The 27,692-nt window shown below is 52.2% G+C and overlaps 2 protein-coding genes across 3 annotated transcripts; one reads left to right on the top strand and one right to left on the bottom strand.

Moving 5' to 3' along the window:
* Window positions 1-204: 204 nt before the first annotated feature.
* Window positions 205-18,221, top strand: LOC101334105 (short transient receptor potential channel 2-like). The gene is given in 17 exon segments (XM_033861698.1): window positions 205-210; window positions 507-574; window positions 576-1,212; window positions 2,856-3,068; window positions 4,029-4,124; window positions 4,126-4,194; window positions 5,352-5,526; window positions 8,463-8,490; window positions 8,492-8,652; window positions 8,742-8,792; window positions 8,795-8,885; window positions 9,909-10,001; window positions 13,162-13,354; window positions 13,914-14,041; window positions 14,164-14,242; window positions 16,784-16,913; window positions 17,830-18,221. Coding segments are annotated over 17 exon segments (2,610 nt in total).
* Window positions 18,222-18,847: 626 nt separating this feature from the next.
* Window positions 18,848-22,437, bottom strand: ART5 (ADP-ribosyltransferase 5). Of its 2 annotated transcripts, none has more exons than XM_073807926.1 (5): window positions 22,102-22,437; window positions 21,612-21,769; window positions 19,907-20,636; window positions 19,288-19,320; window positions 18,848-19,199 (listed from the first exon to the last, which is right to left on the bottom strand). In XM_073807926.1, exons 2-5 carry the CDS (start codon window positions 21,693-21,695, stop codon window positions 19,126-19,128), a joined length of 921 nt encoding a protein of 306 aa, XP_073664027.1. In that variant the 5' UTR covers window positions 21,696-21,769; window positions 22,102-22,437; the 3' UTR covers window positions 18,848-19,125. The 2 variants fall into 2 exon arrangements, with proteins under 2 accessions (XP_073664027.1, XP_073664026.1); XM_073807925.1 differs by having other exon boundaries at window positions 18,848-19,202.
* Between the last annotated feature and the right edge of the window lie 5,255 nt (window positions 22,438-27,692).

Raw genomic sequence — 27,692 nt, forward strand, 5'->3', positions numbered from 1 at the left:
TTTTCCTTAAAAGAGGGAAAGTATTTACTTACCTACATTCTCATATCCCACATTTGGGGGCTTTTGAAGAAGTAGAGATTCCAGAAATCCCAAAGCTACTAGTAATAATTTCTATCTGAGTTGAGAAGTAGCATGGAAAAGTAACTAGCAATACCATCTCCTCAGCCAGAATGCCTGGCTGCCCACCTCGTTAAGTGGTTTGGCATGTCTGTATGTCAGCTTCTTCTCCTGTTAAAGAGGGAATGATAGCTCCTACCTTACAGGGATATTTAAGAATTGAATGAGTTACTTACTTATGAAGGGTTTTGAAAACTACCTGTACTTAAGCACTACATAAGTGTTACCTAACAAAAATGGAAATTTGTGTTATTGTGTGTTTGGGATAGGAAGACTATAATGTTGCCTGGGTATAGAGGGTTAAGGGCTTGAAGGTGGAAGGGTGAGGGAGGCCCCAAGCAAAGGAGGTTGGAGACTCGGGGTCCCACCCTCTCTACTCCTTCATCCAGCCTCAGCCTAAGTGGACCGAGATCGTGAACAGAAAGCTGAAGTTCCCACCTCTGCTGCTGGGTGCCATTGGACCTGGTGTAGCAGCTGCTGGAGTTGCGGGTTGAGACCACAGATGGCGGGCCAGGCGGGCCCCTGCAGAATGTGGAGGAGGCTGAGGACCACTGCTGGAGGGAGGCGCTCAATCTGGCCATCCGCCTGGGCCACAAGGCCATCAGTGATGTGCTGTTGGCCAGTGTCAAGTTCGACTTCCGGCAGATCCATGAGGCCCTGCTGGTGGCTGTGGACACAAACCAGCCGGCAGTGGTGCGTCGCCTGCTGGCCTGGCTGGAATGGGAGAAGGGCCGCAAGGTGGACACCAGGTCTTTCTCACTGGCCTTCTTTGACTCATCAGTCGATGGCCCCCGCTTTGCCCCTGGTGTCACCTCCCTCACCCTGGCCTGCCAGAAGGACCTGTATGAGATCGCCCAGCTGCTCATGGACCAGGGCCACAGCATCGCCCGGCCCCACCCTGTCTCCGGTGCCTGCCTCGAGTGCAGCAACGCATGCTGCTGTGATCTGCTCCAGTTCTCCCTGTCCCGCATCAACACCTGTCATGGCATTGCCAGCTGTGCCCACTTCTCACTGGCCAGTGAGGACGCCATGCTGGCTGCCTTCCAGCTCAGCTGCGAGCTCAGGCGCCTTGCCCACAAGGAGCCTGAGTTTAAGGTTGGTTTCTGCTCCCTTCCCCTGCCCTTGGTGTCCCGTATCTGTCCTCCACCGGGGCGTGGTCGGGCCTGTGGTGGGTGTTCTGGGAAGAGGGAAACAACAGAAAGATGTTCTCAGGAAACCTCCATTCTGATGGGGAGCTGCAGAATTCCACCCTGAGGGGGATCTCATTCTAATTGCAGACAGCTGTCACTCTAGGGGTACCTAGCCTCATGGGGGTGGGACAGACCCTATCCTAGGTGTCTCCTGGGTCAGTCTGAGGGAGGAGAGAGAACATAGATAGGAAGGCAGCTGGACAGACTTAGAGATGACATTCAGTAGAACCTGTCCTTTCTGAATACCTACTGTGTGGTCCCACCTAGAGCATTGTGTGTTGGGGCCTCACGATTGTGATCGCAGCAGGGAGAGAGAGGGCAGAGAGAGGCGGACAGGACTCCCAGGATGCTCAGCTTCATTCAGGGTCTCTGTGGATGGTACCAGAGGGCTTCTAAGGAGCAGAAAAGAGGTCAGGAAGCTACAGATGTTGTGTGCAGGGCAGACTCCTTGGAAAAAGTGGGATTAATCTTGGCTACACAACGAGGTGGTTTAACACAAGTGAAGAGGAGTAGGGAGGATATTTGAGGTAGGGATTCCGTCCAAGCAAAGACTCTCGGCTAGTAACAGTAGACATGGGATGAGTGCAGGAACCCTGTGCAGACAGAATGCGTGAAGGGGAGCCAGGGAGGCCTGGAGGCAGGGGCTGGTCAGGGGCTTTGAATTCACCAGTCCAGTTCCATCCATCACTCATCCACTGACATCCCCTCTGTGCCAGGCAGACTTGGTTCCCATGGTCAAGATTACCATTAGGTGGGGAAACAAATAAGGATATTAACAGAGTCCTAGGGCAGGATGTGACCTGTGCCAGACGAGCTCAGGGAAGAGCATGCTGCTTCTCCAGAGTTGTAGAAGGATCGGGGAATGAAGAGCCTCCACTTCACAGGTAGCAGGGAAGAGCAGCCCTTTCCAAAGGACCATCCCTCATCCTCGTAGCAGCCCACGGAAGGAGGCAGCAGGAATGATCATCCCCACTTTCCAGGCAAGGGGGCTGAGGCTTGGATAGGGGAAATACCTTACCCAGCGTGACACCACCTGAGGGACCATGCTGGGCCTCAGACCTAGCCTCCTAAAATCCTAGCCTGGATTCTCTCTGGTGTTAGGGCCCCAAGTAAAACTGAGGCTAGGACGGGTAAAGTGGAAACAAGAACTGCCCACTCGTGTCTGCAGCTCCTAAAACTACCAGCACGGGCTCTCATATAAGGTAGGTGCTCAACAAAGTAATTCAATTAACCCAAGAAGGCATGAAGAATAGGAGCGGAAGTGGGACAGGAATAGGGAGGAGGAAGTACAAGGGGTGGACAAAGGGAGGGGAGGGGTCTGAGTTGAAATGACTCAGCAATGAGGTAGATGCAGTGACAGAGAAGCAAAGTTGACCCAAGAAGTGCGTCGTTATAGCCAAGAGGATAGGTGGGGTGGAAGGGAAGAAAGGAATAGAGGATTCAGGGTGACACCAGCTGTGGGGAAGTGACGGCCGAGGGCAGAACAGAGTGGCCCAGACCCACTTTTGGGAGGGTGGTGGCAGGCGCACACGGACTTCCTCCCTACAGCCCGAGTACATTGCCCTGGAGTCGCTGAGCCAGGACTACGGCTTTGAACTGCTGGGCATGTGCCAGAACCAGAGCAAGGTCACTGCGGTGCTCAATGACTTGGGCGAGGACAGCAAGACTGAGCCCAAGGCCGAGGGTCTGGACCAGGCCTTTGAGGAAAGCATCCCCAACCTGGCGATGCTGCGACTGGCCATCACCTACAACCAGAAGTGGGTCAGCTGGGCCCTACCCACCCCCTCCTCCCCCGCCCTGCCCTGACCCCTTGCCCTGCCACCTCTACGTAGTCCCTGCTCCAACCCTAAGCAAGTCCTTTCACTGCCCTCAGGACCCCTCTTAGATCTTCATTCTGAGCACCCTTGTATCTAGACCCTTGATTCTGTGGGTCTCCCACCTGCCCTTCTTACCTTCAGTCTAAGTCCCTAACCTCTCCCCAGCCCTTGGAAGTCCCATTACCCACCCAGACCCCACCTTCAGAACAGACTTCTGGGTCTTACCCTCAGCTCAGCCTCTGGCCTGCTGAGTAGGTTTGGTGTGGTCTTTTTCTGTTGTTAGACTTCAGTATCTCACTCTATTCAGCAAGATTAGACTACATCTCTCAGGGCTTAAGGGTCAAGTGATTCCATGGTTCCCCATTGCACTAGACGCCTGTCCCCTAAGCCTAAGACGTGCTCTCCTTCTAGCCTACCCCCCCGCTTACTGCTCCCTCTCACCTACCCTAGATATCCTAGCCCACCAGGAGCTTAGCCAAAAACCTTCCTTCACAATGGCTCCCTAAGACACCAGAGCTCACTTTCCCTGCTCCTCCCTCCTCAAGACCATGAAGGCTGGTGCCTCACGTCTCTAAGAAGACAAGGAATCCTGCGGGTTCTGGGACTGGGTACCCAGTTGCACCCACCACTGCCTGACTTAGATTCAGGAATGCAGGATCTGGAGAGTCCAGGAAAATCTTTGAATTCAACTTCTTCATAGACTAGGAAACCAAGTCCCAAAGAGGGGTGGGGTCTGCCCAAGGTCACATGGCAAGTGGGTTGCCTCTCTTCTGAGCTGGCTGGCCTGGGAAAAAAAAAAACATGGTTCAACCTCTATGGCAGGGAAGTCAGTGCACCCAACTAGCTCCCCTTCCTCCTCCCTGGCTGGTGGCCACCCCCTCTCCTCACTCCCATCTCTGCTTAGTTTGTAGCACCCCCCATCTGCCAGCAGGTCCTGTCCTCCATCTGGCATGGGAGCCTGGCTGGCTGGCGTGGGAGCACCAGTATCTGGAAGCTCTTTGGTCGCCTTCCTCATCGTCCTCACCACGCCCTTCCTCTGCCTTGGCCACTGGCTGGCGCCCAAGTCCCGGGTACTAAGAATAGAAGTAATGATAACTGTCATTTATTGAGCACTTGCTTTATGCCAGGCCCTGGGCCAGGCACTTTGGGAATGTTCCCATCAGGTAATTTGAGGTGGTCCTGGAAGGTAGGCATTGCACCTGGATTTTACAGTGGAGACACAAGGAACAGAATGCTCTTTTGTCCACAGTGAATAGCAGAGTCAGGATTGAAACTGAGGTCTCTCTGCCTCCAAAGCCTGAGTCGTATATACAGCCCTACAATCTCCTAAAGAGACTCTGCCCCAACCTACAGATTCTTTGGGAGCCCTTGTGGACCCAGATATTTCTATTCCTTCACCCAACAAATATTTCCTTGAGACCCTACTGTGAACCAGGCATCGTGCCTGGTGCTGGGGATATAATAAAGAGCAAGCCAGGTACCTGTAAATCAAGTGAGGAATAGGGTGAGCAGTGCTCCAGGAAGCAGAACAGCATGTCCATCAACGGCCCAGGGAGGGAGAATGCAAACTATTAGAGACTGAGAGGAACTCTGTGTAGCTAAAGCATAAGTGCAAATGGCGAGTGGTAGGAAGTAAGCAGGGGCCCGGGTCCCACAGAGCCTTATGCAATGATGGGAGCCACTGGAAGGCTGTAATGAGGTGAGAGATCCTATTAGTTTTGTGTTTTAGAAAGCTCTCTCTCCTAGTGGTGTAAAGGATGGATTGGGGGAGGGGCGGGAGTTAGGGAGACTGTCAGAGTGTATGAGAGAGAGGATGCAGAGATGCCTTTAAGCTTCCTGGTCTGGGTGGCCAGGACGTTTTCTAAGATAGGGAAACAGGAGGAAGAGGAGAAGGAACAAGTTTGGGATCAAAAGTGATGAATTTCTTTTTAACATGGTTGTGATTGAAGAGCCTGTGGGACCCCCCAGGGAAAGTTACTTTATCTCTGTGATCCTCAGTTCCTTAGCTAAAAAATGGGAATAACGATACCCACCTCATACGGTTGTGAAGGAAAAAATAGATACGAAAGGGGAAGGCCTAATATACAGTACATTCTTCATAAATGTCTGAATAAGTGAGTGAATGAGAGGAGGAGACATGTGGGGGCTGAGCATCCCGGAAGTTATCCAGGGTGGGGAGAGATTTGAACAGGACTCTGAGAGCCCTGCTCTCCTTCCTTCCCCCAAGCTGGGCTGCCTGATGAAGATCCCGGTGCTGAAGTTCCTGCTGCACTCGGCCTCCTATCTGTGGTTCCGCATCTTCCTGCTGGGAGAGTCCCGGGTCATGGAAACACAGCTGAGTACCTTCCGAGGCCGCAGCCACAGTGTCTGGGAGACTTCACTACACATGGTTTGGGTTGCAGGTACATGTGTGGGGCCTTTTATTTGTGGCAGACCCCCTTGGGGGCCCCCTCACTTTTCTTCACAGTAAGCACCCCCGTGGAGGGGGGCTGCCCCTGTAGATTCTCCCTGAACACATAACCAGACCCCTCCGGGCTCTGGTCCACCAAGGGTTTCCTCTTCACCTCTAATCAGGGGACCTAGCCCTGTGATAGACCCCCTGAGCAAGGACCCCATTCTTCCCCTACCCTGGCACCAGTCGCTACCCATTCTGGATGTTCATATCCTCCCACAAATAAGACACTGGTCCACTGTGTCCGGTGGGAGATTACCTTGGTGTAATGGTAGCCAGCAAGTACACCACCAGGCAATCTATCACGAAGGTCATGGAACAGAAAGGCTCACAGACCAAATTAAGTTGCTTGAATCATACAGTTTATTAAACCCATAAATGGTGTACTTATGATGGTGGTGTTTCGAGGACCAGAGTTGAGGTTTGAGCAGAGGATACAACAGCTGGAAGCAGACTGGCCCCAACACTTGATTGGAGGAGAAACACAGGGGCAAGTATGTCTGACCACAGCTGTAGCTTACTAATCATCCTGGTGAACAGCTGTGACTTTTCTTCGCAATTTTTGGGCAGAGGACATGTGAGGCCAGAATGGGTATCACCAGTGGGGAGCTGATTTAAGATCTGATGAATCCTAAGGGCCTCATCTGCCTTGTGTATATTCAGCGTATTATTAATATTTAGTGTCTACCCTAAATATTCTACATATGTTCACACACATATGCTCTACTTGCTTTATTTGTCCAACATGTCACCCAGATAACTAACTTATATATGCTTAATGCATAAGTTCCAGCCATTCCATTGGTGTTCTTTGCTTCTATAGCAGAATTGAGTATTCTCAAACAATTCAGCAAATGCAGTTGACAGTAACCTCCAGGGCTCTACCGAGCATTTGGCTGGTCAGCCCAGCAGCTGGACTGGGGGTCCCTTCCTCATCTGTCTTCCCTTTACTTGTCTCTAGCTTAGTTAGCAAACTCCCAAGACACCAGTAGACTAAGTCTGCTACTCTACCCTGTACCAAGCCAGTCAGTAAGGCCTGAAAGACTATTTGGCCAAGAAACCCTGGGGAAGAAAACAAGAGCCATGCAAGAGGAAAAGTTTCTCATGCACTTACTTACTAAACATTATTGACCTGTATTGGGTGCAGATGAAACCAATACAGTTCCTGCCCACGGGAGAAGAAGTCTTAAGAAACAACACTCCGGGCTTCCCTGGTGGCACAGTGGTTAAGAATCTGCCTGCCAATGCAGGGGACACGGGTTCAACCCCTGGTCTGGGAAGATCCCACATGCTGCGGAGCAACTAAGCCCGTGCGCCACAACTACTGAGCCTGCACTCTAGAGCCCGCGAGCCACAACTACTGAAGCCCGCACGCCTAGAGCCCGTGCTCCTCAACAAGAGAAGCCACTGCAATGAGAAGCCCGCGCACCGCAATGAAGAGTAGCCCCTGCTCGCCGCAACTAGAGAAAGCCCACGCACAGCCGTGAAGACCCAACACAGCCAAAGCTAAATAAAATAATAAATAAATAAAAGAACACTCCTTGTTTCTTCATGCAATAAACACTTGCTGCTGCCCTACTGTGAGTGAAGCCCTGAGAACACACAGATAAACTAAATAGGGTTCCTTCTACACATCCAACGTATTTAAATAAGCATCCACCCCCTGCTGCCGTGGGAATGGATGCAGTTCTCACCTCGCCTGCACTGCTTGTCTCCAGGCCCGCGCACGTTCTCTTTCCCCACAGCCCTCTCCCTGCCCGTGCTGCCCCTTCACCTGGCCGGCTCCTACTCCTCCATCAGGTCTCAGTTCAGTCGTCACTTTCTGGGAGAAGTGAAGCTTTCCCTGGTCCCCAAATCAGGGTGAGGATCTGTTCCTAAACATTCTCACAACAGCCTCTGTTCCCCTCCTTTCCACCTTAACAGTTACCACACTGGCTTGTAACGACTTGGCTACTTGCCCGCCTCCCTCACTAGATTATGAACCCGGGGAGGCCAGGGACTGTATTTGTCTTATTCACCACAGGATCCCACTGGCACATGGTAGGAGCTTAATCAGTTTTTATTCAATAGTAATTACTGGGCCTTGTTCTGGGCACCGGGGACAAGGAGGTGAATAGGCCATGGTCCCTGCCCTTGAGGGGTTCAAAGTTCAGGGGAGGGGACGGGGGGCGGACCCAGGAAGAGACATCCTGCAGTGCCCCACAGCGATGGTATCACAGAGGTCTGAAGAGAGCTGTGAGAACTCACTCCCCCGGTTAGGGAAGGCTTCACAGAGGAGGTAAGATTTGTCCTGGGCCACAAAGGCGAGCCTGCCTTCAAAAGGGTGTGGAAGGGCTTTCTAGGTGGACAGAACCATGAGTAAAAAAGCGCATGCTTGTATCCAGGGAACGGAGAAGGGTATGACATGGCAGGGTCACCTGGCTAATGGGGTCCAGCTCCCGAGACCCTCCATCCCCAGGTCAGGCCCTGGGCCCCGGGCTGATAAGGAGCAGGTTGATAATTTGGAGCCCCTTCAAATCAATATTCTTGAAATAGTTGTCCAATATATACTTGGTGGAGGGAAGGGGGAAGCAGATTTCGATCATTCCCTCCCAATAACCAGCTTCTCAAGGTGTTACTCACTTCTGAGTTTATCAGCCAACTGGGATCAGTGGCACAGGCTCCGTGGCAGCTGAGTCTGCATCAGCCAGAAGTTCTTTTTGCTTTCACGTAAGATCTCTGTACTTACGCAGACTAAACGTCTACATTTTATCCATTTCATGCCTTTCATATCTTAGTTCTCCCACCCCATGGATAGTTTACCCCTACAACCATACCTGCAACCCAGCTCTGACCTGGACGGAGGAGGCGCCTCACCCTGCCCTGGCTCCCTACCACCTCCTTCAGGCTTCCTGTGGTTTAAGTGTAAGGAACTGCATCGAGGGCCTGTGCAGTTACCTCCTGGACTGGTGGAGCATCCTGGACACGGTCGTCTTGTCCCTGTACCTGGCGGCCTTCGTGCTCCTGGCCGGGCTGGCCTACAGTCGCTGCCGGGATGCCCCGGACGGGGCTGCCTGCCACTACTTCACCTCGGCTGGTGAGTGCCTCCCAGCTCAGCCCTGAGTCCCCCAGTCCCCTCCCTTCCTTGGTTCTCGGCCACCCCCCAACCCCGTTCCACCTGCACAGAGCGGAGTGAGTGGCTCACGGAAGACCATGAGTTCCTGGCTGAGGTGCTCTTTGCTTCACCCGCCTGGCCTACGTCCTGCCGGCCCATGAGTCGCTGGGCGCCCTGCAGATTTCCGTTGGCAGGATGATCGACGACATGATCCGGTGCGTACTGCCCCTGCTCAGAGCATCTTCCCCTCCGATGGACCCCACTTGATCTCCTTCTGAAGCTCCCAGCTCTAGTTAGCACAGGGATTCTTATCCTGGGTTGCTTGTACAGGCTCCAGAGACCTCGGAAACCCTGAAACTAAAGGCAAATTTTCGGATGTAAATGTAAAGGTACATTTCTCTGCAGAGAGGGTCTATAACTTTCATCTAATTCTCAAAAAGGCCCATGACTCCAAAGATCAGGAACCACCAATAGCAGTAAGAGCCCTTGGCTGGCATTCCAGTCCCAGTTCCTTTGTTGTCTCCATGGCCCTCTCTGGGGCTCAGTTTTCCCATCTTTGTGGTGAGGCACTGGACTCAGGGGTCCCTTTGGATGGTTTCCACTGTACAACTGCTTTTGGAATTCATGGAATTATCTGGTCTTCCTGGTAATTATCATCTAATCATTTACAGCCTACCTGGCCTTTCACCCTAATCAGAGCCCATTTTTCGTGTCTGCTTCCCTGGGAAAACCCTGCCTGAGGTGGGACAGGCGTGGGTGCCCTTGATGGGAAAAGCCCTGGTTACATCTGTGAACATCTTCAGCTCAGCTCAGCTTGGAGAACTTGCCATCCCACCCCTGAGACTCTCCTAGCCTTCCGTGTTGCCAGCCAACTCAACTCACATGTGGCTTTAACTCCACTGGTGATAAATCCTGTCCAGTAGGACTCTGTGACTCTCCCTCATCCTTGTACCACATCTCAGCATCTCGGTCCCTCCCTGGGAGCCTGACCCATGCCCAGCTTTGACTGTTTCAACCCAGAATCCTTTATTCTGGAGGGAGAGCTTCTGCTTCAGCACCCTTTAAATCCCTTCTCATTTCCCACCCCTTAATTTCTCTCTTCTTAATAATAACCACACTGAATCCTTGTCAAGTAGAGGCTGAGACTGGGAGCCATCACCCCCATCTCTCTTCCCAGAGCCTGACTTCTCCCAGGGAAGAGACCTGCTCTGACCCTCCCCCATCCCACCCCCTGCCAGGTTCATGTTCATTCTCACGATTATCCTGACCACCTTCCTCTGCGGCCTCAACAACATCTATGTGCCTTACCAGGAGACAGAGCAGCTGGGCAAGTACTCAGCGGCAGAGGCAGGATGGGCAGGTGGGATTCTGGGACCGTGAACTTGGAGCTTAGTAATCACCTCTTCCTCATGATCAGATTCAACTTAAGCAATTTTGGCAAGAACGCAACCTAACTGATGATGTGTACTTTCCATCATATCACATCAGGAGGCTCACAATGTCAGTTTAGCCCATTGGTGAGGCCCATTGGTCTAGCAAACCTCTCCATTGAAAAGGAGATACCCTTGTGGTAATGAAGAGAGATGCTGAGACTGTGTGCCTAGACCACTTTCTTGCAACTTTGCTCTGAGTGGATTTATCATCCAGAAATGATTTTTGTTTAATTAATTAATTTTTGCCTGCGTTGGGTGTTCATTGTGGCACGCAGGCTTCTCATTGCAGTGGCTTCTCTTGTTGCAGGGCTCAGGCTCTAGGTGCGTGGGCTTCAGTAGCTGTGGCTCACAGGCTCTGTAGTTGTGGCGCACAGGCTTAGTTGCTCTGCGGCATGTGGGATCTTCCTGGACCAGGAATCGAACCCACGTGCCCTGCACTGGCAGACAGACTCTTAACCACTGCGCCACCAGGGAAGTCCCTTTACAGATGATTTTTACCTGCATCAGTTATTATAACAGTGGTTTCAAGATGCTGATTTTCTATTGCTGTCATTCCCTGTACATTTCTTTGCTGGCATTCTGCCATAAAGAAATGCTTCCTTCTCCACTCTTTTTGAATATCACTATGGATTCAAAGATTTTTTAAAAATATAATAATCCATTACAATCATTATTCTTTTTTTGTTAATTAATTAATTAATTTGTTTTTATATTTGGCTGTGTTGGGTCTTCGTTGCTGTGCGCGGACTTTCCCCAGTTGCGGTGACTGGGGGCTACTCTTCGTTGCAGTGTGCAGACCTTTCATTGTCGTGGCTTCTCTTGTTGCAGAGCACGGGCTCTAGGCGTGCGGGCTTCAGTAGTTGTGGCATGAGGGCTCAGTAGTTGTGGCTCGCGGGCTCAGTAGTTGTGGCTCGCAGGCTCTAGAGCTCAGGCTCAGTAGTTGTGGCACATGGGCTTAGTTGCTCTGCGGCATGTGGGATCTTCCCAGGCCAGGGTTTGAACCCGTGTCCCCTGCGTTGGCAGGCGGATTCTTAACCACTGTGCCGCCAGGGAAGCCCCATTATTCTTTTTGATACTCAGTTCTCCCTAAATATGGCCAATAACTAATTCCTTGTTCATTCACTCATTCATTGTTCACTCATTCATTCATTCATTCACTCACTTTTTAAATTCATTCACTTTCTTAGTCATTCATTCATTGCTGTTTGAGTTCACACCCATTTATGACACCTTCTTTGTAGTAGGTCCTGTCCCTGGCACTGGAAGCACAGACAGAAGTGAACCAGACTCAGTCTCCTGGAGAAGATAGCCACATGCACAAATAAGCTCAGTTTGAGATGATGAGTGATGTGAGGAAGGAGGGCTTATGCTGAGGGTAACCAGAAGGGAAAGCCCCTTCCTCTGTCTTGATGATCAGGGAAGACTTCATAGAGAAGGGAACTCTGGACTCCACCTACAAAGGTTGTAAACTTCAGAGAAGGTACAGAGCATTCTGGGCAGAAGGGGGCACATACTAAGGCAAGGAGGTATGTTTGGAGAATAGCAAGACTTCCTCCATGGTTGGTCCATAGAGGGGATTTTGAGAGGGGAGGCTGGAGAGGGTAGAGGGGCCAGGTCACGGAGCTCATGAAGGTCCTGCTGAGAAGCCTGGCTTGCCCAGCAGACCAGGGAGCTCCGGATGGCCTCCCAAGCAATCGTTCAATCATGAATTCTTCCTGAGTGCAACTACATGATGGTTTTATTGTTGAACCTGAAGGACCCATGGTTGGGCCTGTGGATGTTGGTCAAGTCTTTCTCATGGTTCCAAAGTAAATGGAGGCTTTATTCAGACCAATCCTCTTACCAAGAATCCTTGTTCCCATTCTGGCTTCAAGATGTTGAGGAAGTCTGCTGACACAGTTGAAATCATGAATCTTAGTGCCAGGGACAGGAACTAGTCCTTCCAGCCTGCTTCATGGGTCCTGGTGTCATTCCACGGCAGCACAGGCAGGCTGAGCCCCCTGCTCATTTATGGGAGACAGCTAATTAAGTCAAAAGTATTTTTGCTAAAAACCTCAGGTACGTTGTATGGTGGGCATTTGGACTGAGAGTAGTCAGGAGCATTTAAAGTTTGACAAGCAGAAGTACAGCACATCAGATCAGCATTTAGAAAGAACACCTTCAGTGCAGTGTGGAGGATGGAAGGACGAGAGAGGGACTGGGGCCAGAGACCCGCTGTGGAGACTGTTGCAGTCATCTAGGCTTGAACTGAAGCAGCATGGGTGGCTGCTTCTGTGGTCCAGTCACCATCCTCTCTCATCCAGACCATGGCAACAGCTTCTTGACTGGTCTCCGTGCCCCCACCCTCTCATCTGCTTCTCTTCCACTCTCCTCACAGCAGCCAGTGTGATCTTATCAAAAGTAATTCAGAGGTCACCCCTCTGCTTAGAATTCCTCATAGCTTCCTAAGGCTCCTAGGCCATAGTGAGGATCTTTGTTTTTATCCTATAGGGCCCTGCATGACCTGGTTGGTCCCTGCTTCCCTCTCACGAGCTTCTCTCTCCTTTGCCCTCTGAGACGAGCTATGCTGGCCATCTCTCAGTTCCTCAAATGCCCCCCAGACTCCCCTACCTTGGGCACGCTTCACATCTCCTTCCCTTCCCCCTGGTTGATTCCCTCAGCCTTCAGAGCTCAGCTTGAATGTTTTTTGAGGAAGTTTTCCCCAGCTCCCAGACTAGGCCATAACATCCTGTGCTGCTGCTTCATAGCACTTGCCACAATTTAGGGATGTTTGTAGAGTTGGTGTCCATCTCACCCCCGCTCCCCACCCAGAACATAACGTCCTTGAAGACACGGACTGTGCTTGTCTTGTTCACGGCTGTATCCTTAGCACCTGTTCCTGGCACTGCTATACGCTCAGTAAATTCTGGCGGGAGATCAGAAATGACAAGCGGTCCAATGGGCTTCGTGGAAGCACAGCGCCTTTGCCTGGGTCCTGAGGGCGAGGAGGAGCGGGTCTGGGTGGCGCTCTGGCTCATCTCCCACCCCTCACATCCTACTCTTCAGCCCCCCATGCCAGTTTCAACGAGACCTTCCAGTTTCTGTTCTGGACGATGTTCGGCATGGAGGAGCACAGTGTGGTTGACATGCCCCAGTTTCTGGTGCCGGAACTGGTGGGCCAGGCCCTCTACAGGATCTTTACCATCGTCCTGGTCATTGCGCTGCTCAACATGCTCATTGCCATGATCACCAGCTCCTTCCAGGAGACTGAGGTGTATGAACTGAGGGTGGCTCAGGCCAGAGGGAAGAAGAGAGAAAGGAATGGAGAGGAATAGCATGCAAGGAGTGGAGACATTTGGGTTCCGGCTCTGCCTCCACTACTGCCTTGTTTTGTGACTGGGGACAAGTTTTCCTCTCTAGGCCTCACTTTCCTCATCTGTAGATTGAGGGTCTTAATGATGTTATTATTTTCTCCAGATACAAGTCTAGTGCTCTTTCCACCTTATGATGGGGAGGAAGGTTGTGTTGTGGAAAAGTAGGTGGGAACGTGAGAAGGGAGAGGGAAGGAGATGGATGGGTTAGGGTTTGTGACTGGAGAATAGTCCGGATGGAACTGGATGTCAGAAGCATGAAAGGTGGTGGGGAGGAAGAGGGGAAGGGGGGTACAGGCAGGGGAAATGTGGGTGATAGGTGGAGGTGCAGATAAGAATGGGGAGAAGAAAGAGGTTGGAGAAGAGACATGAGCGCTGGGGGGAAATGGGGCAGACTGAGTGGGCAGGAGGGCTAGGCACCAAAGTGGTCCTTGCAGAGCCCCTGCCTCCTAACCCCCAGGATGCTGCTGACGTGGAGTGGAAGTTTGCTTGCTCCAAGCTCTACCTGTCCTACTTCCGATAGGGCCTGACGCTGCCCGTGCCCTTCAGCATCCTGCCCTCCCCCAAGGCTACCTTCTACCTTCTCAGGTGATGACCTCAGAGCTCTCACTCCCAACCCCTCAGCACTCAGCACCCCTATCCCAGCTCCTGCCCCATTAGCCTAGACCCTGTCCTCTAACTAACCCCCTCCCTTCACTTCAATTTCTCAGGAGAATTTTCCTCTTCATTTGCTGTTGCGGCTCCTACTGCAAAGCCAAGAAGCCAGCCTCTCCCCCAATCCCCACCTTTGTGAGCACCTCCTCTGCCTGCTGTGGGTCTTCCTCACACCGGGTCTTCAGCTGTATTGCCTATACCGTCCATTTGTCTGAACACCCCTGGCTTGTCTGTCTTTCCTTGTATGTTTCCCAGAAAGCCTGCTCCCAATTCCTGCTCTCTCCTATGGCTTGCCTTTACCTCCTCCTGGCTTTGGCCATTTCCTAAATTTCCAATCCTGTGTCACCCAGCTCGAACAGAAGTTCATGCCACCCTCCTCCCAAGCTGCCAATACCCCATAAGCTTTAGGCAAAACTTTTTGCCCTAAACTGGGTCAAGGTATCGTTGAACGTTTTTCAAAGTAACGTGTTAAGAAGCCAAGGGGAGAATGCCCCACAAACTGGAAATTAGAAGGTGGCTGAGGCCTGAGAGAGGAGGGCAGGCCTCCAAGGCACTAACTTACCTCTCATTATCTGCTCCCTAACTCAGTCTGGCTTGGCATGGGACCCCTTGCTAATTCAGATAGCATTACTGCCAGGTCTGTAGGGGGTCCTATCTGTTCCCCTTAAAACATGTTACCTGAGGGTCTCTCTAAGACAGGGTCTCCAGGTCAGCTCTGCGAGGCCACAGGCCAACTCTGAAGCTCTGAGGCCCCTGGATCCCCAGGTGAGGAAGGCCTTCCCTTATCTGATTGGTCAACAGTTTAACAGACACTTATCAAAGCACACCAATTCTGGAAATAAAGATATGCAGGATGGTGGTCCTTTGAGGTGCTGACAGTCTAGAGCATCAGAAGGAAATGGACTATAATTGTGCATGATGACAAACCTATGATAGAAAGAAGCACAGGGGGCTATTGGAGCAGGGACAAGAGGCCCCAGACCCAGCCTCAGGGGTCAGGGAACTTCCCGGAGATCTTGAGGGCAGAGTAGAATCCTGAAGGATGAACAAGAGGTTGATGGACAGGTACGGTGGAGAAGGGAGTTCTAGGCACAGGAAACAGCATGTGCAAAAGCATGGAGAAAACATGACATTTACAAGAAACTAAATGCCAGGGGTTCACAGTTCCCACCATCCTGGCTGCAGGCTATCCTGCATGGTACCTCTTACACCCTAATGGATCTCAAACTCCACATTCTGGAACTATCACCCTTTCACCCTGACCACTTCCTGGCCCTGTCCAGGTTGCCAGGTGATGCATATTTGCAGACCCCATGTCAGGGCTGCTTCCCCTCTAGGGTGCAACTCAGCATCTTCACCTGAAATTGTATTCAGTTCTCTGGGCCTGTGCTGGGAGTCACTGAGTCCTGATGGATCCCACTATACCAGCCAGCTGGGGGTCTCCCCCATCCTCCACTGAACCCCCAGTGAGGTTCCACCCCTCCTCCAGCTGCCCCCCACCTCACTAGCCTGCTCTTTGGTGACCCCATCAGGTGTCTCCTCCCACCTACCCTGCACCTTAGGAAATGGCTTTTCCAAAGCTCTTAGTCCTTATTTTATACAAGAAATATGCTTTATATACTCTGCAGCTGAAAAGACCCATCGTTCTCTCTCATGCTTCTGCTGTACCATCTCTGTCAATCCTGTCTCTCCTTTTAAAATATTTAAGAAAAGGCTTTGCTTTTTTACATTATAAAAGTAAATAGGCTAGGGACTTCCCTGGTGGTCCAGTGGTTAAGACTCTGCACTTCCACTGCAGAGGACATGGGTTTGATCCCTGGCCAGGGAAGTAAGATCCCACAGGCCACACGGTGAGGCCAAAAAATAGAAAAAAAAAAAGTAAATAGGCTAACCATAAAATATTTAGAGAGCTAAATAAATACAGATAAATAAAAATAATTATTTCCTAAGCATTTAGAGATCCTCTACTCCATGCCAGGGAAGTACCAGCCTGGGAAGTAGGCCTTATCACCATCTCCACTTTAAATCTGGAGACCTTCAGCCTGAAGAAGTTGAGCAGCTTGCTCGAGGCACACAGCGGCGAAGTGACCGAGCTGGGATTTGAGCCTGTCTTCTGAGTCCAGCACTTTGCCTACTTCACCTCTGCTCTCTCTCTCCTTTATCTGCCCCAGATGCCCGACTTGCCCTCCTGGTACTGTCCTGAGGCCTAAAACTGGACCCAGAACTAATCATTCTAATTTGCATGATGATTTCCATCTCACATGCATGAGCTGGTCCAAGGAGATGCCTCCCCACATTCCCTAGTCCCCCCTCTGCGGAATTTGAAGGACAGGGTTAACCTGCACTAACTCAACTCAAGAAAACCAAGGTTGAGTTGGTGGCAGGAGAGAGCTCAACTCTGCCTTGCTCAGCATTTCTCTCTACCCACACTCTGCTTCTCCTCCTAACCCTCACCCACCTCCCACCCTGGTTCTCTTGCACTCAGCCATTCCACCCCTTCTGGCCTCCACCCAGACTACCTTCCAGGTCTGCATGAGGGTCTAGATGTGTGGCCTTCAGGGATAGAAAAGTTTGCACAGACTTTGCCTCCATCTTTATTGCCTGGGGGAGGATGCAGTGACTAGAGAAAAGCTGGGGGTGAAGACTCTCTCTCGCCCTCCTGTCTTCCCATCCCAGGACAATCCTGGGGCAGGGGCAGGGCCTGGGGAGGAAGAGCGTGGATCCTACTGGCTTCATGTCATCAAGGCTCTGGTACAGCGCTACATAGAGACTGCGTGGCGGGAGTTTGAGGAGACCCGTCGGAAAAGTTAGTTGCTCCCCTCCAGGCCTTCCCCATTCCTGTCCCTTGCTCAGCTGGAACACCCAGCCTCACACCCCTTCAACCAGCCTGCAGTTCTCTATGTGGCCCCCCTCCGACCCACCCTTGGAAGCCAAAACCTGCCCAGATCGTGTGGGCCCTTGCACTCAATTACCCTCGTACCTGTTTAGACATTTATTACACTCACTTGATTTAATCCTTCATTCCCACCTTCATTCTTGTGTTCATTTATTCTCTCATTCACTCCCTTTCCCATTCACTCATTCACCTTATTCATCATTCATTCATTCACTCATTCAACCAGGGTTCATTGCTAGGTCCCCTTTGTTCCCAGCAGGGACACACAGGAAGCTTTCAGTCTGCTGAGGAAGAGAAACCATCTCGCTAGGCAGAAAGTGCTTAGAAAAAGAGACACAAATTGCAGTGGGAGCCCAAAGAAAAGAAAGAGTCTATCATTTTGAGAGGCTCATGGGAAGGTAGAAGGATAGAGTACCAGAAGCTGGAGAAAGAGGAGGTGGAATCAGAACTGGGCTCTGAGGGTGGGTATGAGCTGGACAGGTGTAGATGGGGAAGAAGGCAGAGGGGGCGGATGTACAAATCTCTACCCATTAGAAAATTTCCCATCCTATGACTCCTGACCCCTTCTCTGGTCCATAAGACTTTCCTTCTTGGTATCTTCTAGACTCACCACCACCCCAGCCCTGCTGATTCATCTGCGCCTGACTCGGCCTGCCCACCTGACCCACATGCCATAAGCCAGTCCCTCACTTCCTCCAGTTCTCCTGCCTAGGACCCCCGGCATAAATGTCCCCTGGGGTTGTGCTGAGGGTAGAAGTGGTCCAGGGCAGGCTCATCTTCTGAATGACCTCCCCGTCACTACTGCCACGCCCCACCCCTCCCCAAGACCTGGGCAACAGACTGACAGAGCTGACCAAGACAGTATCTCGACTGCAAAGCGAGGTAGCCGGTGTGCAGCGGACTCTGGTGGAGGGAAGGCTGCGCCGGCCACCAGACGGTGCCAGCATCCTCTGTCGCTCCATCAGCCGAGTGTGCAACAGCTTCCAGAACCTGGGCCCTCCCATCCCTGAGAACCCAGAGCTGACAGTGCCAGGGATTGTGGGGACCCAGGTGTCTTCAGAAACTGGGCTTCAGGACGCAGGCAGGGCCAGGACTCCAGCATCTGGAGAGTCTGGCCCCTCCTCCCCAGCTCACGTGCTAGGGCACAGGGAGCAAGAATCAGAGGGGGCTGGGGACGTGCCCCAGGAATAAGACCTGGGAACCAAGGAGGGGTCCTGATGCAGTGGGAGGGTCCTGCCTTCTGGTGCTGAGTAGAACACCCCAGATGGGTGAGGGTGGGGCTCAGTAGGAGCCCGTGCTGCTTTCCTTGCCTCAATAAAGCCTCTGTTCTGGATGTCAGATGCCTCTAGCGTGTGTGAGAATCTCTGTCTCTTGATGTTTTGAGATCCCCAAGCCCAAAATGAACCCTGTGGGAGCAGGGCAGAGAGAAATGGCTTGCTCTGGGGTCCCAGATATCTGGGGCTTAGGATCCTACTTTGAGTTCCTTCAGATGTTTGGTGGAAAGGGTTCTGGACTAGGAGGTAAGGGTCCTGGTTTCAGCACTACATCTCTGACCTTCAGCAAGTTGCTTCCTTCCTTGGCTCTGCATTCCTCATCTGACAAGTGGCCTAGGAAGCCATCTGTCCCCCTTCCTGCCTTCAGGGCTGTTGTGAGGAACCTCTGTCTATTAAAGCGTCTGGGTTTGCAGGTTACAGTGTGTGACAAGGGTCTGCACTGAGACCATGTCTAAAAGTGATCAAAAAGTCATTCTTTTTAGTCCCTCAGTCCCTGAGTCCCATATGGCCAGAGCAGGGCAGATGGTCTAGTCTCATGGAACAAACCAATCATGAAATTTGAGGTCACCACACTGCAACACTGTTTAATCCAGTGGCTATCACAGTACTACCCTTGCTTGTCCCCTGGAGTCCCTACCATGTAGCGGGGATCCCTCCACCCTACCATGGCCTCAGATCCGCCAACATCCTGGCCGGGGAGATGGCTGCTAGGTCTGGGTCCGAAACCATGTTCTGGCTTCTCCAGGCTCTTCAAAGCCTCCCATCTTCATATGGATGTCATCATTTCCCAGGACTCCTACGTGGCAGGCACTGAACTTTCAGAGCCCAGCTCCTGAGAGCTGGAACTCCTAAGAGGCCAAGGGCAGGGCCTTCCAGGAGAGCAGAGAGAAGGCCCCCTTGGAGAGTGAGTCGGCCTGTCCTCCTGCTGGAGAGAGAGGAAAAGGTGGTGAAGGGTCAGCAGGGCCAGGGGGAGTCAAAGCAGCTGAGGGAGGGGCAGGAGGGTGACTCACTTGGCACAGACTCACATCTCGGCCTCTTCTTCGCTGCAACAGACAGCACAGTGAGGCCTCCATGCAGACAGACCCTCACACCCCAAACTTCCCTTCTCACCAGGCCCTGGCACGGCCATTCCCAATCTCAATCTAGCTTTCCCTTGTCCTAAATACAAACTTCTGACTTCCCTTCCTCCTTCTTCTTCCAGGAAATCTTCCCAGATTGCCTTTCCATCCCTGCTACCATCCTGGCCCCATTCTGTCCCTGCCTCAGCACTTGGGAATAGCGCATGGGTTACGCTATTACGCCCAGGGCCTCCTGAGATCTGAAGCAGCACTCCTGTCACTTTCCTCTGCTTATTGCCCCCCTTAACCAGGTTCTTTTGGTCTTTTAGACTGTATAGCAGAAGGAAACTTTCAAGGACCTTTATAGAATCACCTGAGAATATTCACAGATGCAGAAAACACTTATAGGGCCTTCTCTGAGCTGGCAAAACCTGAGTCACAGAGAAAAATAACTCCAGCTAACTTCCAGCCCTCAACTTCCCCATTAATCACGTGGGTCTCCTGAAGGCCCTGGGGACTGAAATAAATCAGGGACATCCTGCCAGTCCTGCTTCCCTCATGCATGGCTCACCACCCAGATAGGCGCAGTTAAAGTGGCTGCACATCTGATTATTGCTGGAGAGAGTCACCAGGTTCCGGGCTCCATCCTGGGAGAAACTGGTGACCAAGAAGACTTCATGCGGGGGGATCAGCACCTCACGCTCCTTGGGAAAGACAGACAGGGCCTGGATCGGGGCCCCAAAGCAAGTCCTTAGAGAGAAGAAGGTGGCATTACCAAATCTGCGGGCCACTGCCTCATCCAGGGAGCTGGAGGTAAACTGGCCTAAGCGGACAGAGACCCCCACCTCCTTGGGTTCAAATCGAATGGCGCCCACGCCTCGGAACACCACCTGCCCAGGTTCCCTGCTGCAGTCCCTACTGCCCCGCAGCAGCTGCAGGGCCTGGGTCAGGTAGAAGTGCAGGGCCTTGAAGGGGAAGTGCTGCATGTAGAACTCCCTGGAGTCACCGCCTGTCCGCACAGCCTGGTTCAGCTCCCGGTATAAAGGGTTAGATGAGTTGGTGTAGACCATGATGGCGATTCCGTGCTGGGTTTTGAAGCCAGGAGGCAGGCTGAGCCCTGGACACCTTTGCTCCCAGGCCTTCTGGGCTGTCTCCCAGGACTCCCGCAGCCTGGTATGGTTAGCCATCTCCTCCGCTAGCAGATGGACTGCCTTCTCCTCCATCTCCTCCGAGCAGCCCACATAGGCATCATCGAAGGTGTTTGGAGCCAGGCTCAGGTTCTGGATGGAAACATTCTGGGCCTATAGAGGTAAGGAAGAGAGGGGCCACACAGGAAAGGGTGTAAGTTCAGGGTCCTGGGCAGAGGTTCTGGCGGCAGATCAGTTCAGAAACACAGAATCTCATTTCTATGCCCAAATATCTGGGGTGTGAAATTTGGCAAGAGCTCAAGGGCTTAAATAACAGGCACTGGAGCCAGACAGACATGGGTTCAAATCCTGGCTTCACCACCTATGGGCTGTGAGATCTTGGGCGAGTCTCTTAACTTTTCTGGACCTCAGGTTCTCCACCTATAAATTGAGGATACTTCCAACCCCACAGGGTTATTGTAAGGATAGCATATAGATCCTCACTTGTGTACTAACTAAGAGGGGTCATTTATCATTAGAGAGGTTCCTGCACTCAGTGGGACGTGGGGCTGGAAGACTTCCAAGCACCGTTCTGGCTCTAAGGCTCAGTATGCAGGTGACATACAAACGTATGGCCAGTCTCCAATTACCTGACCCCATCCCCATCCTCAGGCTCTTTCCCCCTCACACAGGTGCTAGACACCACAGCAAGTCACTGGCAGCTCTGAGGCTCTGAGTCCTCTCCTGCTCGAGAAGCCCTCATCCTCAAACCTGGGGGTGGGGACTGGGAGGAGGTCAAGCCCTGGTGTGGGAGGGGCTGCGGGAGGGCAGTACACAGGTAGCCCAAAGGAGTTTGTTAGGCTGTGCCTGTGGTGGGAGATGGGAAGTGACAGGAGAAAGATGCAGGCAATCCCAAGGGAGGACCATAGAAGGAAGGAGGATCACAGCAGGACCAATGGGTGGAGGTTGGGTTCTGGGAGATGTAATGGGAAGTTGGGGCTCCCTATAGGGATGGAAGTTCCTGAGAGGAAGAGGATTAAGAGGAATGGCATCATAGAGAAGCGTCCCTGGGAAGGCTCTTTGAGGAGTCAGGCCCCGGGTCCACCCCAACTGTTCCCTTTGTGGCAGCAAATGGTTCCCCCCAGTTACCTGCCAGGGGGCGTAAATGCGGATGCCGCTGAGGGTGTGGATGCCAAGGCAGCTAAGGGCGATCAACAGAGCCACCAACATCATTCCTCTGGGAGACTTGGAGAGTGAGATCCCGCTGAGGGTGGGACCAGCGACGGTGGAGTCTTGGCTTCGATGGGCTGGGGGACAGAAAGTTGGGAGAGTTTCTTCTACAGTGTGAGGGGTCCCTGGTCTAGGACTTGGCCCGGCGGGGCGCGGGCGGTGCCCAGAGCAGCCGTAAGTGTGTGGGCGGGTCTTGGATTTTATCCTCCACCCACCCCCCCCACCCCCCCCACCCCCCCACCCCCCCCACCCCCCCACCCCCCGCCTCCACCCCAGCACAACCCCAGTCTCAGCTCCTCCATCTCCCAGCTGCCCGGGTGCTCAGCGCCCTCTGCTCGGGAATGCTAAAGGGAGAGCGGTAATTTGGCTCCGCTTGGAGAAGGGAGGGGACGGGGAGCCGGGGACTCACCTGGAGGTGGCGGAGGCGGAGAGCGGGAAGGGGCACTGAAGGTTCCTGGCGGCGGGGACTGAAGTCTGCGGAGGCGCCGCGCTGCCACCTGTCCCCGGAGACCCGCGGATCAACGAAGTCCCGCGGCTAATTATAGCGCCACTGGCGGTAACCTGACACCTCTCTTCCCCAACGACAAACACTGGGGCTTGGGGGGCGGGGCTGAGGGTCGTACTTAACTCTCCTTCCCAAGGACTGCGAGGTCTTTCTCCAGGACCCTTTTCTCCGAGCAAAACCAGTGCTAGAGGAGAATTACGAGACGTGGCCTCTCCCTCGGGCGGCCCCTGACCGCCACGGCCCGGGCTCCAGACAACTAGGCCGAAGAGACCAAGAGGGTCCAGCCAGCCGAGAGGTCACCACTTGCGCGCTCGTTCATTTGCATACAATTTGCATATGGCGAACACGTGGGTCACGTGTGGTCCAGCATCTTAGCGGCCCCCACCCCACTCCCTTCTCTTTATGCCCCTTCCCTTCAGCAAGCGTGGCCCAGATGCAGAGCTCTCTCTCTCACAACCTCAGGGTCCAGCCCCGCCCCTCCCTAGACCCTCTCTCCCTTGACCTCGCAGACTCAGGTGACCCCATGTTTATCAACACTAGCCTTTCCCCCTCACCTCCCTGGGCTTGCCTATAAATAACCTGGCTCTGAGTCTTAGATGCCCACTGGGAGGTAATGGGAGAAGGGGCCAGCTGAGGAATCAGCAGCTCTGGGAAGAACTTTCTGGCAGCCTGAACCTCTGGTATCATGGCTTTGTCTTCTCTCTACCCTCTGGCTTTGGGGAATTGCTTCTCCCATCCCGAGACCTGGAACCCCAAGAAAGACCCCAAGAGATGGAGTCAAACCTAGTCACTGAACAGGGGTCTTGAGTGAAGCAGAAAGTCCTCCAAGATCACATGGCCAAGGAGTGCTAGAGTTGGGACCCAGGCTTTTTGGGAATCTCGCCTTGCACCTTAGGTGAGTCTCCATGCTCACATGAAAGGAAAAATAAGGAGATACTCCCTGAGGCCAGGGGCGCTGAATGCTGGACCAAACCCAGTGGGGAGGCAGCTGTTCTAGCCTGGATCCTTGATTTCCCTCTGGCTTCAGGGGTTCCCTTTTCATGGGACGTGCTCTGGCCCAGAGCAGACTGGGCAGAGGCTAGTCCAGAAATAGATGGGGGAGTGTCACATTTCTGAGCAGCTGTGTGGGAGAGGTACAAGGGGTGGGGGACTGACGGTATAAAAGAGAAATCTGCCCTTCCCCTCCCCTGGTGGCCATCGCTGGAGACCAGTACCAGCTTCCCCATCCCGGAGAAAGTCTAGGTAAGGGGCACACCACTTGTTCCTGGGCACTGGGCATGAAAAGCGGTTTTTTTAAAGGGGAAATTTGAGGTATTAATGGGAGAGTCGCAGGAATCATTGGAAGAGTTTCTGGGAACTTTATATCTTAGTCTGTTTAGACCGCTATAACAAAATACCACAGACTGGGTAACTTATCAACAACAAACAAACATTTCTCATAGTTCTGGAGGCTGAAAGTCTGAGATCAGCATGCCAGCCTGGTCAGATGAGGGCCCTTTTCCTGATTCATAGCCAGTACCTTCCCACTGTGTTCTCACATGGTAGAAGGTGCTAGGGAAGTCCGTGGGGTGTCTTTTATAAGAACAGCAATCCCAGTCATGAGGGTTCATGAACTAATGAACTAATTATCTCCCAAAGCCCCCCCCCCTTCTAATACCATCACATCAGGCATTAGGGTTTCAACATATGAATTTTGGGGAGACACAAATATTCAGACCATTGCACCTCTGATGGAGAGGTTTGGGATACCTAGGGAGGTTTGAGGCCATTGGGAAATTTGGGGATTTCTAGGGAGGGATTTGGAGTCACATCCCCAGTAGGGAATGTTCATCAAGGGTCTGGATGAGGGGAAACTGACAAGAAGTGCCCTGAGCAGGATGAGAGGAAGGACAGAAGGGCAGCTGGGATAGGAAAAGGAGTTGCCCAGTGCCTCCACTTCCTGGCCTCCCAGGCCCTCCCCACCACTTTGGCCTCCACACCATTCCCTGCAAAACTGGTCACTAAGTCACCAATGCACCTGTTCTGCAGTGCTCTACATGGTTGGCTGCACCCAGAAAGCCTCTCAGACTTGCAGCAAACATTCCAGGAGGGCTCACTTGTGCCTGGCCTTGGGCTGAGCTCTGGGGACACAGAATGGGTCATACCTGGTCCCTGCCCTTAGGGAATTCACAGGCCAGCGGGGAGGCAGACATTGAAGGGCAGCACAGTACGATTAGGACAGTGACAGGGGAAAGCACAGGGTGATTTAGGAAGCCAGAGGGCTTCCTGGAGGAGGTGGCTCCTGAGTGACGCCGTGAAGAGTGGGTTGGAAAAGGGCATCCCCAGCACATGGAGGGAAGCAGCAGCGCCTCACCTGGAACTTTGCTCTGTACTGTAGAAGTCAAGCAGGGGTGGTGGGGCACGAGGCTGAAGAGGTTATGGCAGGCAAGGTCACAGAGCACTTCAAATGCCAGTGCCTGGAGGTTGGATTCTGTCCTGAGGGTAAGGAGGTAAGTTTTGTTTTGATCTCTTGCTTTTTTTTTTTTTTTTTTTTCTTTCTGGATGCCTTCTCATCCCTTGCCTCATAATTGTCATCTCTGCATTTTGAGATATTTCTTCCAGTCAGGTTTGCCACAGAGGGTTTTCAAGCAGGTAAGGAACATGACCAACTGTGCTTTAGAAACATTGTTCTCCCTACTCCGCGGAGCAGCAGCAGTGTGGATTAGCAGGGGTGACAGCGGAGGTAGGGAGATCAGGGAGAAGGCAGGGGCTGACCTGAGCCATGGCAGGGCACGTGGGGATGGGGAAAGGGAAGGAGCATCGAGGTTGGACCCATACTGTGCCCAGCACTAGTTGACAACTAATCTAGTGTTTGATGAATGGCTGAATGAATGGAAACCCAAGTAACCATCTTGGGTGACTGGATGAATAATAAGGATGGTAGATTACGCGAGACTCTTCTGTTGGCAAGTTCACGGGAACCACCCTGAGCTGGATGAAGCCCAAAGAGGAATTAATCACAAGGATCCCAGGGTATCTAACGGGACCCAAAGGCCAGAAGTGAAGAGTCTCTAGAAACCCAAGGAAGTGTCTTGCTCTGCCTGTGCCTTGGCTTCAAGCTGCTCTCTTTTTTCCTCAACCCTCCCTGCCTCTTTCCCTGGGGACCTTATCTCTTCCCTGACCTCAATACACCTATGACTCTCAAATGTCTTTTATTGTCCATTCTGCTCCATCTTGGATGTCTGCCCCTAGAGTGTCCACATGTGCCAAACTGAACTCACCAGTTCCCCTCCTAACCTGATCATTTATTCAATACATTTTTTTAACTGAGCACCTACTATGTGCTGGGATGAGCTTTTAAAGTTTCCTCTGCTTCTCCTCTGTATTTCCAACCCCGAGCATGGGAACCAGAGTTGTGAGCCTTGATTTCCCGTCTCATCCCCTAAATCCCATCAGACACCAAGTCTAGTAAATTCTACCTAGTAATGCTGTGTCCACCTTCACTGCCAATACCTTAGTCTGGCCACATGATTCAATGTCTGACTTCACAGTTCTCCTGCCCTATCACAAGCCTCTGGTACCTTTTATTGCTGTGTTTCTGCAGGGCAGAGACGGGAACAGAAACAGGATAGTGGAGAGGCAGTGACAGACATAGTTTGCCTCATGTTTTCACTGCATGACCATTTTGCTGTGTGCCACAAAATCTCAGTGGCATGCAAACATTTATTCTCATACTCCTGGGTCTTCACGTTGACTGTAGGTTGGCTAAAGTGAGCTTGGATGGGCAGCTCTGCTTCAGGCTGCCAGTCTGCCTCAGCTGGGCACCTCCCTGTTGTGGGCTGGGCCCAGGTCTGCTCCACTGGGTCCAGGCTGAAGGAACAGTTCTGGGCCATGTTCTGATGGTTTCTGACCCAAAGAGAAGACCTTCTCTCTTGGTTTGGGTTCCCCCAAAAGCCGACCCCGAGACAAGGATTGGGTGTAGTCAGCTTATCTGAAAGGTGATCCCAGGGAGTACCAGTGAAGCAGTGGCAAAGTGAGTTGAAGAAGAGAGAAAAGCTCCCCCGCAAAAATTGTGCGACCACTGTGGTCAACTATGTCCCATCGGGGACCCTCTGTGGAATAGAGAATCTGACTACCCTCACTGGGTGACAGCTGTCCTTGGGAACATTAAATCTCCTGCACTTTGGGGTTGCCCTGAGCAAGCTCCCAGGGTGATGGAGAAAGCCTTGGACACAGAAACATACAGAACACTAAGGGTGGGAAGCTGTCAGATGCTTGAGGACTATCCATTGCACCTGTGTTGAACTTCAAGATGAGCTGAGGGGATACGGGCTGGGGAATCAACAGTGTCTGGCACACTCTCTTTTACACAACACCCATCTATCAAATCTCAGGAAAGACTCTGTGTAGTCTTGCTTGGGTTATGTGTCCATCCGTGAGCCAATCACAATGGCCAGGGCATTAGAGCACCAGTTTGGGGTCATGTATTCCCCTCATGGGGGTACAGAGTGAGGAAAGCCCCACTTGAACCCATGGACTAATTTCTCCACAAAGAGAAGATTATAGAAGCTCAGGCTTTTCTGGTGGATTCCAAGAGACCACAAGAGTTCAAGTAGTTTTTTGCTGCTGAATTCTCTGCCCATTAGCATTCTATCCTGGAATTAGGGAGCGGTATCTCAGGTTTACACCCCACTGTGATGCCTTTTTTTTTTTTTTTTTTGCAGTACGCGGGCCTCTCACTGTTGTGGCCTCTCCCGTTGTGGAGCACAGGCTCCGGGTGCGCAGGCTCAGCGGCCATGGCTCACAGGCCCAGCCACTCCGCGGCATGTGGGATCTACCCGGACCGGGGCACAAACCCGTGTCCCCTGCATTGGCAGGCTGACTCTCAACCACTACACCACCAGGGAAGCCCTGTGATGCCATTTTTAATTCTACCTGCTCCGAATCTCCTCTGGTCAGCCCCTCACTTAAACCCACTCCTTGTACAAATGTGTTTCCATCAGGCTCTTTGGGTTCTTGTAACATGCTACTTGAAATTCCTCACTCCAACTCCATCTCCACCTTAAAAGAGCTTAAAGAAGCGGGGATGTGGGTTTTGTTGTTTCTGTTCATAATTTTATCCTCAGTGCCTGACACATTACAGATGCTCAAGAATTTTCTGAATAAATGAGTAAGCAGGTTTTGAGGGAGGGAAGATAAGTTCAGTTTGGGACATGACGAATTTGATAAACTCTGCTGGATGCTAACTCCATTGCCCAGAGAAACTCACACCTCAATTTAAACTGTATACTGGCAATTAGAGGATCTTAGATTTGGAGACTCACAAAATCATAGCCACATAACATCCCAGCATCTTAGGGTCACTGAACTATCAAAACTTAGGCCCCACCAGAAGCCAGAGTAGATTCGGGAGCAAGGATGCTTAACCTGAGTGAGACTGGGGCAGATGCATAACCACCCTGAAATTTGTGTAACGTCTGTGTGAAGGTGCATATATCCATTTTCTGAGGAGCAGT

The sequence above is a fragment of the Tursiops truncatus genome, chromosome 8 (assembly GCF_011762595.2).
Source record: "Tursiops truncatus isolate mTurTru1 chromosome 8, mTurTru1.mat.Y, whole genome shotgun sequence".
In the NCBI taxonomy this organism is placed as follows: Eukaryota; Metazoa; Chordata; class Mammalia; order Artiodactyla; family Delphinidae; genus Tursiops; species Tursiops truncatus.